Genomic DNA, 18,802 nt, shown 5'->3' with positions numbered 1-18,802 from the left:
TGCCAGGGTTACGGTGCGGGCCTTTGGAGAGAAAGAGGGTACCCTGGATTGTGTGGGGGCGGGGGGTGCCAGTCTAGCCATGAAGGCGCCAGAAAGCTGAGAAGTGTGTCCAGCTAGAGGCAGAGGAGATGCAGCAGCAGGAGAGGCCACCGAGGCTCGAAGGCCGAGAAGGATCCGGCGTGGCCGCTGGCTCTGGCACGCAGGGAGGCCGTTTTCCTCATCCCTTTCACTACTGGAGGCCTCCTGACCGCTCATCGTCCCGCCCTCCTTCACCTTCTCCCCCAAGCCTTCCAGACAACACTCCAGTCAACAACCCCATCCTCTGTGTTAAGGATCCACATTTCTACATGCCCCCTCCATAAACAATCTACAGCCTCCCTAGGGCATCATGAATTTGAGCAAACTCCGGGAGATGGTGGAGGTCAGAGGAGACTGGCATGCCGCAGTCCATGGGGTGGCAAAGAGTCGGACAAGCCTTAGTGACTGAAGGACAACAAGGCCGTCGTGAGGAAACAGGCAGACTAGGTGCCTTTAGTCCTTTTCACTTACTGACTGCTTTTTAACCCAACCACACCCCCTGCCAAAGATGCTCTCCTGGACCAAACTCTAGGCCTGCTCCTCTGTCTCTAGGGTTCAGCCATGGCCCATGAAGGCCAGAACAAACACTGTCACTGTTCCAAGAACCCAAGGCCACACCCCGAGCGTGACTCTGGGCCCCCTGAAGTGCCCACTTGGGAAAACTCAAGGCTGACAGAAGAACAGACTGTTCCAGCCCATACCTGAAGATGGGGTTGCTATGACCCCGGCTTCTGTGGGAGGGGAGGACCTAACTTCAGAAGGCACCAGTTAGCAAACCCCCGATGGGCTCTGCATGACCTATCCCCCACCTTTCCTGCTTTTTGTTAATGTTTAACCTCCCTCACAACACTGCCCCATTCTCTTCTTTCACTCTCCCTGTAAAATGCCCCATCACTTCTTGCACTAAGCAGAGTGGAGTTAGGTTCACGCTGGACTCTCCTCCCTGCCTTAACACGCCTGCGCCTTCTCTGAGACCCCCCCATGGACTGTATAGCCCGCCAGACTCCTCTGTCCACGGGGATTCCCAGGCCAAGGAGACTGGACAGGAGGTTGCCATTTCCCACTCCACCGCCTGACATCCTATCACCAATTAAAACCCATCCCTGCCACCGTAACTTGTGCCTGCCTCTGTGGGGAATCTCTTGACAAACTGCCACTATCGGAAACACACTCTATACCTTGCACGACCATTTCTCTCCTCGGACCACGAAGCGGGCAATGCAGATTCGTTTTGGGGATGACGGTTCTGAGCACCAAGTCGAGCTCGCGCCGACCCTCCGGCGGCGATCCTGCCCCGGAGCGGGTGAGGAAGGCTAGCACCTCTCGATTGTCGCCGGCGAGGCTCTGAGCGAAGGCGTCCCAGAGAGCACCCAGGTCGGCGGCGGGGAGATCGCCCTCCAGGGCTGCAGCCTTGCCGGGTTGCCCGGGGGTCCGTGAGAGCTGAGTAGCGGCGGCGGCAGCGGCGGCTTCCCCGGGCTCCTCCTCTGGCTGGCGCCGGCCCTGGGCCTCCTGGCGGCCCTGATCGGGGCCCACGCTCGGTCCAGGCCCCGGGCCCGCGTCGGGCCCACATCCCCCCGACTCCGCAAGCCTCTCGGGCTCGGGGCCTGCACTGGGCCCGGGGTGGGTGTGCCCGGTGTGGGGCAAGGAGACGCTCCGCCGGGCCTCCAGGCGGACGCCACACAGCCGCTTGTTGGCCACCTGCGGCCTCTCCACCCACACGGCCACCGCCGCCCAGAAGCCGCCCGGGAGCAGCCGCGAACCCGGGTCGCAAACCGCAACCCTACCAACCTCAGCCATCACCAGCCCTAGGCCCCCGGGCTCAAGCGGCGCGCGGCGATGACGCAATGGCCTGGCGCGGCCCTTTTGCGTCACGGGGCGGGGCGCTGGGGACCGGAAGTGAAAGGGAAGATGGCGGACCCATCGCTTCTCTTGTTTTGAGTTTCTTGGCGCGTGGTTCCGGTGGAGAGTTCTGAGCTGAGGAATATAACGTTTGCTCAAAGGTCCTCCTAGTCAAAGCTGTGGTTTTCTCAGTAACCATGTAGGGATGTGAGAGTCGGACCATAAAGAAAGCTGAGCGGCAAAGAATTGATGCTTTTCAACTGTGGTGTTGGAGAAGACTCGGGAGAGTCCCTTGGACTGCAAGGAGATCCAACCAGTCCATCCTAAAGGAAATCAGTCCTGAATATTCATTGGAAGGACTGATGCTGAAGCTGGAGCTCTAATACTCTGGCCACCTGATGCAAAGACCTGACTCATTTGAAAAGACCTTGATGCTGGGAAAGATTGAAGGCGGGAGGAGAAGGGGACTGCAGAGGATGAAATGGTTGGATGGCATCACTGACTCACGCACATGAGTTTGAGTAACCTCTGGGAGTTGGTGATGGACAGGGAGGCCTGGTGTGCTGCAGTCCATGGGGTCTCAAAGAGTAGGACACAACTGAGTGACTGAACTGGGGGTATATTCAAGGGTGTTGGTGCCGACAGTAACATGACCCGAGTTGACTTTTGGAGAATTCTGGCTGTGGTGTATTTATGGAATCATTTAAAGCATTCCTGTGTCTGGAATCTGGTTGTGTCCGTATTGGTTCCTGATCAACATCAAGGAGCCCATGTTTGTTAATGTTCAGCATTAGTCCTCTTATGAGAGCTCCTGCGTCTGTATTTCACTCTGGCCTTGCTTTCTTGTGTGAGAAAGTTGCAGCGGATGCATTCCTGCCTCTGAGTGCTGCCCTGTGGTGTTTATTAGGACAGGTGGTCAGCTGTCACCCGCCTGTCCCCAAGTGAAAGTGTTAGTCACTCAGTTGCATCTGACTGCAACCCCATGGACTGTGGCCCTCTAGGCTCCTCTGTCTTGGAATTCTCCAGGCAAGAATACTGGAGTGAGTAGCCATTCACTTCTGCAGAGGATCTTTGCCCAGAGGTCAAACTCTGATCTCCTGTGTTGCAGGCAGATTCTTACTGTCTGAGCCACGAGGGAAACCCTGTGTCCAAGGAGGAGCAGAAAAGGACGGCTACTGCCAGTGTAGGCGAACATCACCTTCACAGTCTGTAGAATCTAGTGATACTGAAACTGTTTACCTCAGATTGGGACTTGAACCCACATGGCTGAGACTCAAACCCAGCCAAAACCCTGCTTTGGACTTGAACCCACGTGTCTGAGACTCAAACCTAGCCAAAACCCACAGTAGGTGGTTTCAGGATCTAATGAAGCTCAGGTTCTTGATGTCTCATCACAGGATGAGTTCAATGAGAGACAAAGTGATAGGTAAGAAGTGGATTTATTCAGATACAGAGAGAAGCAGACTTCACAGACAGAGTGTGGGCCATCACAGAGGGCAAAGGCGGCCATGAAACGTGGCATGGTTAGTTATTATAGGCTGGGTAATTTCATATGCTAATAAGTTGGAGGACTATTCCAACTATTTTGGGGAAGGGGGTGGAGATTTCCTGGATTTGGGCCATCACCCACTCCTTGGTCTTTTAACAGTCATTTCACTTGCTGATTCAGGATCAAGGTCTAGTCTTGTCTGCCATCTTGGTCCCATTTGATTTTAATCAGTTTATGTTGTGTCCTTGGGGTGTGTCATTCTTTCAGAAGTTGTGCCCTGTCCCTTTCCCTCCTGTTCAGATCAGATCAGTCGCTCAGATGTGTCCGACTCTTTGCGACCCCATAAATCGCAGCACACCAGGCCTCCCTGTCCATCACCAACTCCCGGAGTTCACTCAGACTCACGTCCATTGAGTCAATGATGCCATCCAGCCATCTCATCCTCTGTCGTCCCCTTCTCCTCTTGCCCCCAGTCCCTCCCAGCATCAGAGTCTTTTCCAATGAGTCAACTCTTCACATGAGGTGGCCAAAGTACTGGAGTTTCAGCTTTAGCATCATTCCTTCCAAAGAAATCCCAGGGCTGATCTCCTTCAGAATGGACTGGTTGGATCTCCTTGCAGTCCAAGGGACTCTCAAGAGTCTTCTCCAACACCACAGTTCAAAAGCATCAATTCTTCGGCGCTCAGCCTTCTTCACAGTCCAACTCTCACATCCATACATGACCACTGGGAAAACCATAGCCTTGACTAGACGAACCTTTGTTGACAAAGTAATGTCTCTGCTTTTGAATATGCTATCTAGGTTGGTCATAACTTTCCTTCCAAGGAGTAAGCGTCTTTTAATTTCATGGTTGTAATCACCATCTGCAGTGATTTTGTAGCCCCCCAAAATAAAGTCTGACACTGTTTCCACTGTTTCCCCATCTATTTGCCATGAAGTGATGGGACCAGATGCCATGATCTTCGTTTTCTGAATGTTGAGCTTTAAGCCAACTTTTTCACTCTCCTCTTTCACTTTCATCAAGAGGCTTTTTAGTTCCTCTTCACTTTCTGCCATAAGGGTGATGTCACCTGCATATCTGAGGTTATTGATATCTCTCCCGGCAATCTTGATTCCAGCTTGTGTTTCTTCCAGCCCAGCGTTTCTCATGATGTACTCTGCATAGAAGTTAAATAAGCAGGGTGACAATATACAGCCTTGACGGACTCCTTTTCCTATTTAGAACCAGTCTGTTGTTCCATGTCCAGTTCTAACTGTTGCTTCCTGACCTGCATACAAATTTCTCAAGAGGCAGATCAGGTGGTCTGGTATTCCCATCTCTTTCAGAATTTTCCACAGTTTATTGTGATCCACACAGTCAAAGGCTTTGGCATAGCCAATAAAGCAGAAATAGATGTTTTTCTGGAGCTCTCTTGCTTTTTTGATGATCCATCGGATGTTGGCAATTTGATCTCTGGTTCCTCTGCCTTTTCTAAAACCAGCTTGAACATCTGGAAGTTCACGGTTCACATATTGCTGAAGCCTGGCTTGGAGAATTTTGAGCATTACTTTACTAGCGTGTGAGATGAGTGCAATTGTGTGGTAGTTTGAGCATTCTTTGGCATTGCCTTTCTTTGGGATTAGAATGAAAACTTACCTTTTCCAGTCCTGTGGCCACTGCTGAGTTTTCCTAATTTGCTGGCATATTGAGTGCAGCACTTTCACAGCATCATCTTTCAGGATTTGGAATAGCTCAACTGGAATTCTATCACCTCCACTAGCTTTGTTCGTAGTGCTGCTTACTAAGGCCCACTTGACTTCACATTCCAGGATGTCTGGCTCTGGGGCAGTGACCACACCAATGTGATTATCTGGGTTGTGAAGCTCTTTTTTGTCTGCAAAGATTCTTCAGTCTTTTTGAACATTAATCCCTCAGTTGGGATTTTTTTCTAAAGGGTCTCTATCAGAATCAAAGATTGAAAACTAACTCAAGTCATATAGTTTATCAGAGAAAAGAGCAAAGACCAATGTCTATGGAATCAAGAGATAAATGACTGCTGAACCTCATAGTCTTCACCATGTAATTGATTTTCATGCTGTTTTGGTTTTCTAGGGTCGTCGTAAGAATTTAGCACAAACGGGGTGGTTTAAAACTGTGGAGATTTGCTATCACAGGTCTGAAGGCTTGGTGGGAGGATCTATTTCTTGCCTCTCAGCTTCTGGTGACTGCCAGCAACTGTGAGTGTTCCTGGGCCTGTGGCCATATAACTCTAATCTTTTCCTCCATGGTCACTTGGCCTTCTTGTGTTTCTCTGTGTCTCTTCTCTGGCAAAGACCTGACTTCCAAGTAAGGTCACAGGTACAGTGGGTTAGGACTTTGGTATGTCTTTGGGGGGAGGCACAATTTAACCTCCAATGCTATCCAAAGATGTTTAGCCTGTGGGGCAGCCAAAAAATTAATCATTACAAACCTTGCTAGTTTCTCACATGTGAAGGGACCTGGGCTTAGCACTGAGGATGCAGAGCTAAATAAGATCCCACCCTTGAGGAACCTTGATCATGGAATATGAAATGTGCAACAGTCAAGACATATGGGATGCAGAGGTCGCAGAAGGAGGAAGTTTTTGTTTCTTTCTTTCTTTTTTTTTACACTATAAAACTCCTCCAATCTTGAAGGAAAGGCGTTGTGAAAGTAGGACTCAGTGACAGCTGAGTTAAATAGAACCAATTGTGGTCGGGGGAAAAAATTCTTCCAGGGAGTCCTGACTTTGGAAGACCCGGCTCCAAATACAGAGCGCAGAACAAAACAGAAAAGTTCACAGGGGCACAGTTTTGTTCATCCTGGGGGGTTGGGGGGTGGAGGGCAGCCTTCTCCCATGTCTCTCAGTTCTGCAAAGACCATTGCCTATCTGCAGTCATTGGTTTCACCAAAGCCAAGGGCAACGTTTTCATTAGGAACTTGGCCTGACTTGTATTAGTGGAGCTCAGGATGCCAAGTGCCATTGTTTTCTCATTCAACTTGTTATGTAATGTCCATAATCAAAACAGCATTGAGGCAAGGTGTCTACTTGGCTTCTTGTGTATAACAAGCATGCTGTTTGATTTAACTGTGGGCTCAGTTCTTCAGAAACAAAACAAAATGCCTGTTTCTCAGCCCCTGTGCTGTTAAGCTTCTGGGCCCTGAGGCTGTCGCCTTGTGGTCCTGACTGATTTGGTCCCTGCAGCCCTGGTGCATGTCACATACACAGACGAGAGTGATCTCCGAGCAGAAACCTGGAGGCCAAGGCCTTCAGATAAGAGTGAAACAGAGCAGGACCCTTAAGTCTTTCTCCTCCGTGTCCTCCACCTGCCTTTTGTCTGTAGAAAAACTTTAGCCAAAGAATAAATTAACCAGAGAAATAAGAAAATGCAGAAGCAAAGGAAAGCAGTCAAACAAGACCAGATAATAAGGGAGTTCCCCGGTGGTCCAGTGGACAGGACTCAGAGCTCTCACTGCCATGGACTGGGTTCAAAGCCTGGTTGAGGAACTAAAATGGTACAAGATGGATGGCATGGCCAAAAACACATAAAACAAAACAAAAAACTTTAAAAATACAAAATATTAATAGTTTAGTCATTAAACAAAGTCAACGACCTTTACGTCCTCCTCAAAAGCTGTAGATAATATTCTGAGCTTTATCCTTTGAGCTGTTTTGCAAATAGTGAACTCCCCACCCCCATCAAGTGGAAGAAGTTAAACTACATGATGACCAGACTATAGCCATAACATAAGCTGCCACAATTCTGAGAATTGGTCTCACGGAAATGGGAAGAAGCCAGCCTTGGAACTGGAGATGAACTGTACTTAATCAAGATGACACTGAGTAAGCGATGTGAAGTGAAAGCTGCTCGGTCGTGTCCGAGTCTTGGCGACACCATGGCCTATAGGGTCCATGGAATTCTCCAGGGTCGGGACCAGCCGAACAATGAACCAACCTGAGGGAGTGGTGCTGCAGAAGAAAAAGGAAACCTAAGTCTCAGAAATAAGGTGGGGATCAGGGGGCTGATGCCATTCGCAGGCAAAAGCCCATGTCCTAATCCTTGCATGCCCTTTATTGCTAACATCTCCTTCCTTGTATGTGCTCTAGAGAGATCTGTTTTTTACAATCTCGGATCAGGGATAAAGATATACAACGCACAGTCCTCAATGTCAAACCTTCAGGCCATCAGCCAGTGACGACCTTTCTCAGCAACTCCCCCAAGTCTTTGGTTATGACAACGGTCACTACTGGTTTTCCATCAGTCACATCAGTGCTTCAACATCTTGTTTGCGAGATGTTTTTCCACAATGTACTTTTTACTTGCTCCCAGCCTTTTGCCTGGGGGTGATGAGAAAGTCATTCTTATTTTTCAAAGAAGCCCTGTTAATTATAGTACAGGCCTGTGCATAGCATATTCCCTACATATCCCCCTTTTTTATTTTTTGAAGCTTATTTTTGGTGATTATTGTTGAGCATAGAAGCCCAAGCGATGGTCACTAATCGCTGTTGTTTTCCGTCGACTTTCTTGGTGATTCTCCGCCAGATGTGGTGGTTACCATAGATAACATAGCTGAGAACAAGGCAGCGAGGTCAAAGGCTGTCCCTGTCCTTTGGCCACTGTTCCCCCTTCAGCGGTCAGTGTCTTCAGTTGGCCTCAAGTGCGCGGTTGCTGATCAGCAGTCTTGTTGCCCCCGTCACTGGCGGCTCTCCGGGATGGTTGGTGTTGGCCCGTGTCCTCTTCTTTCCTTTCTTTGACGGGCCTTCCCGGTACCCAGTGGTGTTGTCTGTCATCTGAAATGACAGGAGCATAACCTCGTCCTTTCTTAAGTCTAAGGCCCTTATGCCAATCGGTCATAGCATTTTCCCACCACACCGGAGTATTATCTGCAATCATTTGACCAGGAGTGTATTTTTCACTAAGAAAGTTGTTCTGAAAATGCAGGGTTGCTGCTGGTGTTGTATGATCCAATCATAATTCCAAAAAATTTAAATAAAGCTTGGGCTAATTTCTATTTTGGTATAATCAATATGCCATACTTTTCTCCCTCTTTCTGTTTAAATAACATATTTTTTAGAGAACAATGAGTGTGTTCCTTAATAGCCTGGCCTTGAGAATTACATGAAATACGTAGAATGAGAAATATTCCAATCAGATAAGAATTTTGCAAAACCATGACTCACATATGCGGGGCCATTATCAGTTTTAACATGTTTTGGTAAGCCCTTGTAAGAAAAGGCTTGCAAAAAATGTGAGATAACATGAGCAGATGTTTCTCCAGAATGAGCAGAAGCATAAATCATGCCCGAATAAGTATCCACAGAAACATGAATAGCTCCCAAACATCCAAAAGAAGGGACATGAGTAACATCAGTCTGTCAAATACCGTTGGGATAAAGGCCTCTGGGATTAATCCCTGTAGTAGTAGGAATGTGGTGAGTAGGAGTACATGTGGGCAGGCAGAAACAATATCTCAGGCTTCTTGTCTGGATAATTGAAATTTATTCATCAAGCCATGTGCATTTATACATGTGAGTTGATGAAATTCATAAGGAGTAAGAAAAGCAATTAACAAAGAGTCGATGGAATCATTGCCCTGTGCCAATGGTCCCGGCAAATTAGAATGAGAGCCGATATGTGTAATGTAAAAAGGGTCAGAACGAAGTCTTACTATATTTTGTAATTGAGATAATATTGCAATAATAGATGATTTAATAGAAGCCTTTGGTAGAGATATGGTTTCAATAATTTGTGTTGTCTGTACAGCATATTGAGAATCTGATATAATATTTAATGCTGTAGAAACACCCTATAATACGGTAGCAATAGCCTCTAATTCAGCTTGCTGAACAGAGGTTAGGGTAGATTGCCAAACCTTTGTTGTGGGTCCGATATAACCAGCTTTGAGAGTTTTATTTGCATCAGTAAAATACACGGGAGCATTAACAAGAGGAATTGTTTTCGTAAGAATAGGAATTATTCATTTGTGTTTAGCAACAATAGTAATCAAAGGTGACTTTGGAAAATGGTTATGAACCTCACCTATGAAACCACCAATGGCAATTTGCCAATCGACACTGGTAACTGGTAACAATCTATGGATTTGATCCTTAGTGAAAGGAAGAACAATTTCTTATGGATCATAACCAGAAAGTTGTACACATCTGGATCTCATTTTTGAAAGAAGAAAGGAAATAAGCATTATGTAAGTAGTCATTATTTTCTTAGGAGTGTGGGATAAAAATCCCCATTCAAGGATACCCTGTGGTTGCCATAGTATTCCTGTAGGGGAGTCTAAAGTTGGAAGAATAAGTAAAGAAGTTGCCACCGTCAGATCTGCTTGTTTAAGTTGTCTTTGCTCAATAGATTGACTTACAAAATCCAACTCCTGTTTAGCCTGTTCTGTTAGTACCTGGGGGTTATTTAAATCAGTCTTCTTGTAGGATTTGAAATAGGTGTGTTAAGGAACGATTGGGAATTCCTAAAGACAGCCGTAACCAATTTATATCTCCTAATAATTTCTGAGAATCATTTAAAGTTTTCAAGGAATCAGTTCGAATTTATATTTTTTGTGGCTTAATAATATTTCTTTGTAATATATATCCTAAATAGGTATATAGTTCCTGCTCTTGTAGTTTATCACAGCAATATATAACCCATATTCTTTTAATTTAATCTCTGTATTTAAGAAGATATGTTGAAGTTACTTGGCAGAAGGAGACACTAAAAGAATATCATCCATATAGTGGATAATATAAACATGAGGGAATTGTTTTCTAATAAATTCAAGTGATTTGGAGACGTATAATTGACATAATGTAGGACTATTAAGCATTCCTTGTGGCAATACCTTCCAGTAATATCGAGACACTGGTTTTTTATTATTAATTGACGATACAGTAAAGGCAAAATGGATAGCATCAGATTCTTGTAGAGGAATAGGAGAGAAACAGTCTTTAAGATCAGTGATTTTTATTTTCCAGTTTTGTGGTGTCACAGAGGGTGACGGAATGCCTGGTTGTAAAGCAGCCTAGGTTTGATTAGAGCATTATTTTTTCTTAAATCAGTTAACATTCTCCATTTCCCAGATTTCTTCTTAATAACAAAGAAAGGAGAATTCCAAGGACTAGTAGTTGAGGCAATATGATTAAGAGATAACTGTTCCTCTGCTAACTGTTCAAGAGCCTGTAACTTTTCGTGTGATAGGGGCCAGTGCTCTGTCCAAATAGGCTCATCAGATTTCCATGTCAACGTAAGTGCTGTTTTTTGTTGTTCAGCAGTGGCCCGCACTAAAAAGCCTGTGTATTTTGAACAGGATTATATCCCATATTTGCCATAATTTGTTTAGCTTGAGGAGATACAGTAGGAACTGCTACGTAAGCTCCCCATTGTGTCAGTAGATCTTGTCCCCATAAATTAGTAGGGATAACTGCAGCTAAAGTCTGTGAAGCTGCAGGTTGTTGTTCGGGATGTGAACAGGTCAAAATATTAGTACCTTTTTGAATATTTTGCATAGTTCCAATTCCAGTTAACACAGTAGGAACATCTGTTAAAGGCCAAGAAATTGGCCAATGCTTTTCAGATATTATAGAAACATCAGCTCCAGTATCTACAAGTCCTGAAAGCTGCTTATTATTGGTACATACATATAATGTGGGTCTAGAATCAGATACAAAAGTTTGCCAATATACCCATTTTCCTGTACTTCCAAATCCTCCAGTTCTTCTAATATGAGATTTACTAGTAGTGACATAGGTAATAATAACAATTGAGCTATACAATCTCCTTTTATTATTTGATAAGGATACTCTGTTTTCATCATAACAGAAATCTCGCCCTCATAATCTTCATCTATAATCCCTATTAGGACTTGAACTCCCTTACTTGTTAAACTACTGCGTCCTAATAATAACCCCCCACTTCCTTTAGGTATTGGACCTTTAATTGCAGTAGGGATTTTATAAATTCTCTAGTTGGTGTAAGAAGTAAATTATCAATGGCGAGGATATCTAGTGCTGCGCTCCTGGATGTTGCAGGAAGGAGGTCGGTAAGCCAGGTGTATGGTTTGGAAGGGCTGGATGAGGTTGCTGTTCGCTGGCTGGGTACACAAAAGGAACAGTGTTGCAGGTTTGTTGAGAGCTCATATTGTTTGACAGGCCCTAAGCGGGGCCCTTCTTCCAGTTTCCCGACAAAGGGGATCCATTTTTATGAAATTTAGATCTACACTGATTAGCCCAGTGATGGCCTTTATTACAGCGAGGGCATAATCCAGGTTTCTTTTCGTTTGTGGGAGTAGTCTTATTAGGTGTATTTTTACTAGTCTTGCGATTTTTCTGCACATGTCCTCTCTTACCACAACTAAAACATTTAACCTGCTGACTCGCTTGTTGTTTCAAGCCCATGATGGCTTGAGTCAACAATTGCATCTTATAGGGTTCTGATCCAATATCATGACAAGCCTTAATAAAATCCTCTAGAGGCTTTCCTTGTACTTTGCTGCTGCTGCTGCTGCTAAGTCGCTTCAGTCGTGTCCGACCCTGTGTGACCCCATAGACGGCAGCCCACAAGGCTCCCCCATCACTGGGATTCTCTAGGCAAGAACACTGGAGTGGGTTGCCATTTCCTTCTCCAATGCATGAAAGTGAAAAATGAAAGTGAAGTCTCTCAGTCTTCTCCAACTCTTAGCGACCCCATGAACTGCAGCCTACCAGGCTCCTCCGCCCATGGGATTTTCCAGGCAAGAGTATTCCTTGTGCTTTAAGAGGCTGTAAAACGTTTTAACATTCTGAATTTGCATTGTCATAGGCAAGTATCGGTAATAACATATCCCTTATTTCAATTTGAGCAATAGTTCTGACCAGATTTTGTTTTAATCGGGTGATAAAATCAGTATAAGTTTCTCCATTGGATTGTTTTACATTAACAAAAGAAGGATGAGACTGTCCTGGGGGGCTAACCTTTTCCCATGCCCTAAGACAAATAAATCTAATTTGACTTATAAGCTGATCATCGAATTGTAGTTGTCTCTGAATCCCTTGATACGCCCGTGACCCCATTAATTGCTCCACAGTAATATTAAGAGGAGGATTAGCAGCGGCAGGTCTTTGAGCCTGTTGAGAGGCTTCATTTGCCACCATGTTTGGAACCGTGAAAATTCCAGAGTGGATAGGCAAGTCCTAGCAATCATTTCCAATCACATGGAATGAGTCGTTCAGACTGAGCCAGCTCCTGAATAAGACCTGTGGTGTAAGGAGATGTAGTTTTATATTGTGTGCATGCCTGTTTAATCTCCTTAACAGTTTTAAAAGAGAGAGGAGTATGCTCAAATTGTACTCCGCCTTGTGGAAGTTGAGCATCAGGGGGCACCTCAGTCACGATAACAGGCAAAATCAAGGTCACCTTCTCACCTAACTGCTCCTACAGCTTGCTGAAAAGATGAGAGAGCAGGCGCAGACGTCTTTGGAATTGTGACCGCGGCTCTAAACACCCCATCATCCCATGGTGTGTCGGGATCCAGTGGAGGGGATTCCTGAACTATGGGGGCTCCAGCTAAGGAGACAAAGACTGTGAGACTGCTGATAAAGAGAAAACTTCAGGATGTTGCTCAGTGCCATAGTTAACACCGGATTTAAGACTCAAAAACTGAGCCTCTCTCTCCCCTTCCAAATGATTATATTTCCCTTTATCCAGATTTTCATAGATATGAGGCGGCCGGAGAGGCGACTCCTGAGGTGCAGGAGCAGGAGTATCAGATTCTGAATCAGAAGAGTCAGACCGTTCAGATTGTAAAGGAGCCAAAGTGGTATAAATAAGGTTACGAAGAGACCACACACTTATAGGAATGGGTTCCCCGGGATAGGCTCCATGCAAACTGCGCATCACTTCTTTCCGCTCACTAAGACGCAAAGTCCCTTTTTCTGGATCCAACCAGAGACAGTGCTTATGAATTGCCTGAAATAGTTCCCGAAAATTCTCTTCTTTCGCTTTCACTCCAGAGCTACGTAGTAAGGTTTTTAGAAGCACAATATAGTCAGCATGCTTAGAAGGAGCTTGCCCCATGCGTCCCTGAGTGACAAACCCACAGGCGTCTGCTCACCACGCACTTTCACTGTCCTCCCATCTCTCGGCTGGAATTCCCCACATCTTCTGGTGCTGTCGAAAAAGCCTCGAAAGCTATTAACGCCCTCAGATCCCTGTTTGGGCACCAAACGTCGGGACCAGCCCAACAACGACCCAACCCGAGGGAGCGGTGCCACAGAAGAATTAACACAAATAAGACTCAGAAATAAAGAGGGGTTCAGGGAGCTGATGCCATTCGAGGCAAAAGCCCAGATCCTAAGGCAATGCCAAAGAATGCTCAAACTACCGCACAATTGCACTCATCTCACACACTAGTAAAGTAATGCTCAAAATTCTCCAAGCCAGGCTTCAGCAATATGTGAACCATGAACTTCCTGATGTTCAAGCTGGTTTTAGAAAAGGCAGAGGAACCAGAGATCAAATTGCCACCATCCATTGGATCATGCAAAAAGTAAGAGAGTTCCAGAAAAGCATCTTTTTCTGCTTTATTGGCTATGCCAAAGCCTTTGACTGTGTGGATCACAATAAACTGTGGAAAATTCTGAGAGAGATGGGAATACCAGGCCACCTGACTTGCCTCTTGAGAAACCTGTATGCAGGTCAGGAAGCAACAGTTAGAACTGGACATGGAACAACAGACTGGTTCCAAATAGGAAAAAGAGTTCGTCAAGGCTGTATATTGTCACCCTGCTTATTTAACTTCTATGCAGAGTACATCATGAGAAACGCTGGGCTGGAAGAAGCACAAGCTGGAATCAAGATTGTTGGGAGAAATATCAATAACCTCAGATATGCAGATGACACCACCTTTATGGCAGAAAGCGAAGAGGAACTCAAAAGCCTCTTGATGAAAGTGAAAGAGGAGAGTGAAAAAGTTGGCTTAAAGCTCAACATTCAGAAAACGAAGATCATGGCATCCAGTCCCATCACTTCATAGATGGGGAAACAGTGGAAACAGTGTCAGACTTTATTTTTCTGGGCTCCAAAATCACTACAGATGGTGACTGCAGCCATGAAATTAAAAGACACTTACTCCTTGGAAGGAAAGTTATGACCTAGACAGCATATTCAAAAGCAGAGACATTACTTTGCCAACAAAGGTTCGTCTAGTCAAGGCTATGGTTTTTCCTGTGGTCATGTATGGATGTGAGAGTTGGACTGTGAAGAAGGCTGAGCGCCGAAGAATTGATGCTTTTGAACTGTGGTATTGGAGAAGACTGTTGAGAGTCCCTTGGACTGCAAGGAGATCCAACCAGTCCATTCTGAAGGAGATCAGCCCTGGGATTTCTTTGGAAGGAATGATGCTAAAGCTGAAACTCCAGTACTTTGGCCACCTCATGCTAAGAGTTGACTCATTGGAAAAGATTCTGATGCTGGGAGGGACTGGGGGCAAGAGGAGAAGGGGACGACAGAGGATGAGATGGCTGGATGGCATCACTGACTCGATGGATGTGAGTCTGAGTGAACTCCGGGAGTTGGTGATGGACAGGGAGGCCTGGCGTGCTGCGATTCATGGGGTCGAAAAGAGTCGGACACGACTGAGCGACTGATCTGATCTGATCTGAATCCTTGCGTGCATTTTATGGCTAACATCTACTTCCTTGTACCTGCTCTAGAGATAACTGTTTTTTACAATCTCGGATCAGGAATAAAGATATACAATGCACAGTCCTCAATGTCAAACCTTCAGGCCATTCATGAGTGTGTTTAGACTTCAGCTAGTGATGACCTTCCTCAGCAGCTCCCTCAAGGCTCTGGTTACTGGTCTTCCATCAGTTAGATCAGTACTTCAACAGCTTGTTTTCAAGATGTTTTTCCACAATGTACTTTTTACTGCTCCCAGCCTTTCACCTGGGGGTAATGAGAAAGTCATTCTTATTTTTCAAAGAAGCCCTGTTAATAGTACAGGCCTGTGCATAACATATTCCCTACATTCAGGCCAGAATACTGGAGTGCCTTTCCCTTCTCCAGGGGATCTTCTCGACCCAGGGATCAAATCCAGGTCTCCCACATAGCAGGTGGATTCTTTACCAGCAGAGCCATGAGGGAAGCCAGAATAGACAATGACATGATTAATTTCAAGCAAGATGACTGTCAGAGCTGATGATCCATGTTGATGTATGGCAGAAACCAACACAATATTGTAATTATCCTACAATTAAAAATAAAGAAAAAAAAGATGACTCTCAGAGCTGACTGTGCTGTTTCTGCATGTAGCTCCTACCCACTGTGTACAGAACCCTGAAACTCCCATTTAAAAGTTCTTACGCACTGATTGGCAGTGAGGAGTTGTCCTTAGAACATGAGTCCACCTTCTTCCCTGGTTACTGGACTCCTAAATAGAGCCATTTTTCCTTTATACAAACACTTGCCTGTCGAACGTTGGCCTTCGGGTGGCAAGCAGCTGGAGCTGAATTCAGTAACAAGAGGTCATAAATCAGAGGTCAATGTTCAGAGGTGGGAGGAGAAGGGGACGACAGACGATGAGATGGTTGGATGGCATCACCCACTCAATGGACATGAACTTGAGTAAACTCTGGGAGTTGGTGATGGACAGGGAGGCCTGGTGTGCTGCAGTCCATGGGGTCATAAAGACTGGGACACGACTGAGCGACTGAACTGAACTGAATGTTTAGAGGGGGGGTGGAAAATTTTCAGTTCTATATGGGGTGTTATCCTTCCACAAGATCATACCAGTTCCTTGCCAGAAACCCACATGTTGAATTAGGAATACAGTTAACCTGCATCTGGGCTCCTGCCCCCAAAGTCCCATCCAGCCTGGCTCCTGCCCCCTCTCCCAACCTCATTTTCCTTCCCTCATCCCTTGAGCCCCTGCACAGGGTGTTTCTCACTCTTAGGATTTGGAAGGCCATTCCCCTCACCCCCACCCTGTTCCCTCTGCCCAGAATGCTCACCCTCTATCTTTTCCCAGTTGAAAACTCAGATTAAATGTCCCCTCCCATCGTCCAACTGAACATGGGCTTCAGGCCTGTTCATCAGCCCGCCTCCCTGTTACTTTCCAGATCCTCAGCCAGACACTCCCCTGATGCCAAGCTTCCTTCAGTATTTAAACACTTTGGATTGAATGTCTTGAGATTACAGTTTTAAAAAAATATTTTCTTGAGACTTCCCTAGTGGTCCAGTGATTAAGAATCCTCCTTGCAATGAGGGGTATGGGGCTTTGATCACTGGTTAGGGAACTAGGATCTCACATGCCTCATAGCAGTTCAGTTCAGTCGCTGAGTCATGTCCAACTCTTTGCAGTCCCATGAATTGCAGCACGCCAGGCCTCCCTGTCCATCACCAACTCCCGGAGTTCACTCAAACTCACGTCCATCGAGTCAGTGATGCCATCCTGCCATCTCATCCTCTGTCATCCCCTTCTCCTCTGCCCCCAGTCCCTCCCAGAATCCGGGTCTTTTCAAATGAGTCAACTCTTTGCATGACGTGGCCAAAGTATTGGAGTTTCAGCTTCAATATCAGTCCTTCCAATGAACACCCAGGACTGATTTCCTTTAGGATGGACTGGTTGGATCTCCTTGCAGTCCAAGGGACTCTCAACAGTCTTCTCCAACACCACAGTTCAAAAGCATCAATTCTTTGGCTCTCACCATTCTTCACAGTCCAACTCTCACATCCATACATGACCACTGGGAAAACCATAGCCTTGACTAGATGGCCCTTTGTTGGCAAAGTAATGTCTCTGCTTTTGAATATGCTGTCTAGGTTGGTCATAACTTTCCTTCCAAGGAGTAAGCGTCTTTTAATTTCATGGCTGCAATCACCATCTGCAGTGATTTTGGAGCCCCCCAAAATAAAGTCTGACACTGTTTCCACTGTTTCCCCATCTATTTGCCATGAAGTGATGGGACTGGATGCCATGATCTTCGTTTTCTGAATGTTGAGCTTTAAGCCAACTTTTTCACTCTCCTCTTTCACTTTCATCAAGAGGCTTTTTAAGTCTTCTTCACTTTCTGCCATAAGGGTGGTGTCATCTGCATATCTGAGGTTATTGATATTTCTCCTGGCAATCTTGATTCCAGCTTGTGTTTCTTCCAGCCCAGCGTTTCTCATGATGTACTCTGCATATAAGTTAAATAAGCAGGGTGACAATATACAGCCTTGATGTGCTCCTTTTCCTATTTGGAACCAGTCTGTTGTTCCATGTCCAGTTCTAACTGTTGCTTCCTGACCTGCATATAGGTTTCTCAAGAGGCAAGTCAGGTGGCCTGGTATTCCCATCTCTCTCAGAATTTTCCACAGTTTATTGTGATCCACACAGTCAAAGGCTTTGGCATAGTCAATAAAACAGAAATAGATGTTTTTCTGGAACTCTCTTGCTTTTTTGATGATCCAATGGATGGTGGCAATTTGATCTCTGGTTCCTCTGCCTTTTCTAAAACCAGCTTGAACATCAGGAAGTTCATGGTTCACATATTGCTGAAGCCTGGCTTGGAGAATTTTGAGCATTACTTTACTAGCATGTGAGATGAGTGCAATTGTGCAGTAGTTTGAGCATTCTTTGGCATTGCCTTTCTTTGGGATTGGAATGAAAACTGACCTTTTCCAGTCCTGTGGCCACTGCTGAGTTTTCCTAATTTGGTGGCATATTGAGTGCAGCACTTTCACAGCCTCATCTTTTAGGATTTGATATACCTCAACTGGAATTCCATCACCTCCACTAGCTTTATTCATAGTGATGTTTCCTAAGGCCCACTTGACTTCACATCAGTGCTACAAATACTGAGTCTGAGTGCTCCAGAGGCCTCATGCCACCACGAGGGAGCCCATGGGCCCCAGTGAAAGATCCCACATGACAGAACTAAGGCCTGGAGCAGCCCAAGAAAGAAAAAAAATTAAAAAAAATTTTTCTGCATTGACTCATGCCTGTAACATTTGCCAAGAAGATTAAAGCTTCAGGCCTTTGTATGTGCATCACATACAAAGCCTTACTGGAGTCTTAACTCCTTCCCATTGCCATTCTCAGCCACCTACTACTTGATGTAGTTTTACTCTGGGGAAGAAGGCTGCTGCTTGTGGTCCCGGCTCTCGTGACAGGTCCACGTAGGTGAAAGTGAAAGAAGGAAAGTGAGGTCGCTCAGTCGTGTCCGACTCTGTGTGATCCCAGGAGGCTACCAGGCTCCTCCGTCCATGGGATTTTTCCAGGCAAGAATATTGGAGTGGGTTGCCATTTCCTTCTTCAGGAGATCTTCCCAACCCAGGGATTGAACCCGGGTCTCCCGCATTTTAGGCAGACGCTTTACCGTCTGAGCCACCAGGGAAGTCATGCAGGTGAGTATGAGTGAAAGTCGCTCAGTT

General features: G+C 45.8%; 1 protein-coding gene and 1 non-coding gene across 2 annotated transcripts in view; both read right to left on the bottom strand.

The window, feature by feature from the left end:
* Positions 1–1,898, bottom strand: part of TRMT44 (tRNA methyltransferase 44 homolog) — a 28,061-nt gene extending 26,163 nt beyond the window's left edge. Inside the window, exon 1 of the mRNA XM_055589224.1 lies at positions 1,257–1,898. Within this exon, the coding sequence (XP_055445199.1) occupies positions 1,257–1,875 (619 nt within the window). The 5' untranslated portion in view covers positions 1,876–1,898. The remainder of the gene's footprint in view (positions 1–1,256) is intronic.
* Positions 1,899–18,693: 16,795 nt separating this feature from the next.
* Positions 18,694–18,765, bottom strand: TRNAF-AAA (transfer RNA phenylalanine (anticodon AAA)). Its single transcript has one exon. It is a non-coding gene; the product is annotated as a tRNA-Phe (tRNA).
* Between the last annotated feature and the right edge of the window lie 37 nt (positions 18,766–18,802).

Source organism: Bubalus kerabau, chromosome 7, assembly GCF_029407905.1.
Source record: "Bubalus kerabau isolate K-KA32 ecotype Philippines breed swamp buffalo chromosome 7, PCC_UOA_SB_1v2, whole genome shotgun sequence".
In the NCBI taxonomy this organism is placed as follows: domain Eukaryota; kingdom Metazoa; phylum Chordata; class Mammalia; order Artiodactyla; family Bovidae; genus Bubalus; species Bubalus kerabau.
Note: the sequence above shows the minus strand (reverse complement) of the source record. Positions and strands in the feature narration are given on the sequence as shown.